This window comes from Penaeus monodon, chromosome 34 (genome assembly GCF_015228065.2).
Source record: "Penaeus monodon isolate SGIC_2016 chromosome 34, NSTDA_Pmon_1, whole genome shotgun sequence".
Taxonomy (NCBI): domain Eukaryota; kingdom Metazoa; phylum Arthropoda; class Malacostraca; order Decapoda; family Penaeidae; genus Penaeus; species Penaeus monodon.
Genome location: NC_051419.1, coordinates 12,046,131 through 12,046,521, shown reverse-complemented (window position 1 = coordinate 12,046,521; position 391 = coordinate 12,046,131). Strand labels below are relative to the sequence as shown.

The window sequence follows — 391 nt, the reverse complement described above, 5'->3', positions numbered from 1 at the left end:
CAGCCACCAATCCCCCAAAATACAGCAGCACACACTCCTGACCTTATCCGACGTGGTGATGTCGAGGGCGCGACCTTCGTAGTGGAGACTGTGAGGGGCGTGGTGACCCTGCTCGTCCCATCCCTCGGTCACCCTTACTTTGACGCCCGGCCACTGGTTCATCACACTAATGGCCAGCGTGTTGAGCTTCTCCTTGCATCTCTGTGGGGGAGAGAGGTAATAACATAAGAGACCGTCCTTATTCTGACCTGGGCGAGAAGACTCGAGGAAGGGAACGCCGCGGGTTGTGCTGCAACATGGTGACAGAAAAGTTGGTTAATACAGAGTATATTGCATGATGTGATCAGTTATCTACATGGAGAGTGACTCGACTGGTGAGAAATGTCATTCG

At 52.9% G+C, this 391-nt stretch overlaps 1 protein-coding gene across 1 annotated transcript in view; it reads right to left on the bottom strand.

Annotated features, from left to right (window-relative positions):
* Positions 1–391, bottom strand: part of LOC119594816 (indian hedgehog protein-like) — a 99,252-nt gene that overhangs the window by 18,419 nt on the left and 80,442 nt on the right. Inside the window, 1 exon segment of the mRNA XM_037943907.1 lies at positions 43–201. Coding sequence (XP_037799835.1) covers positions 43–201 — 159 coding nt within the window.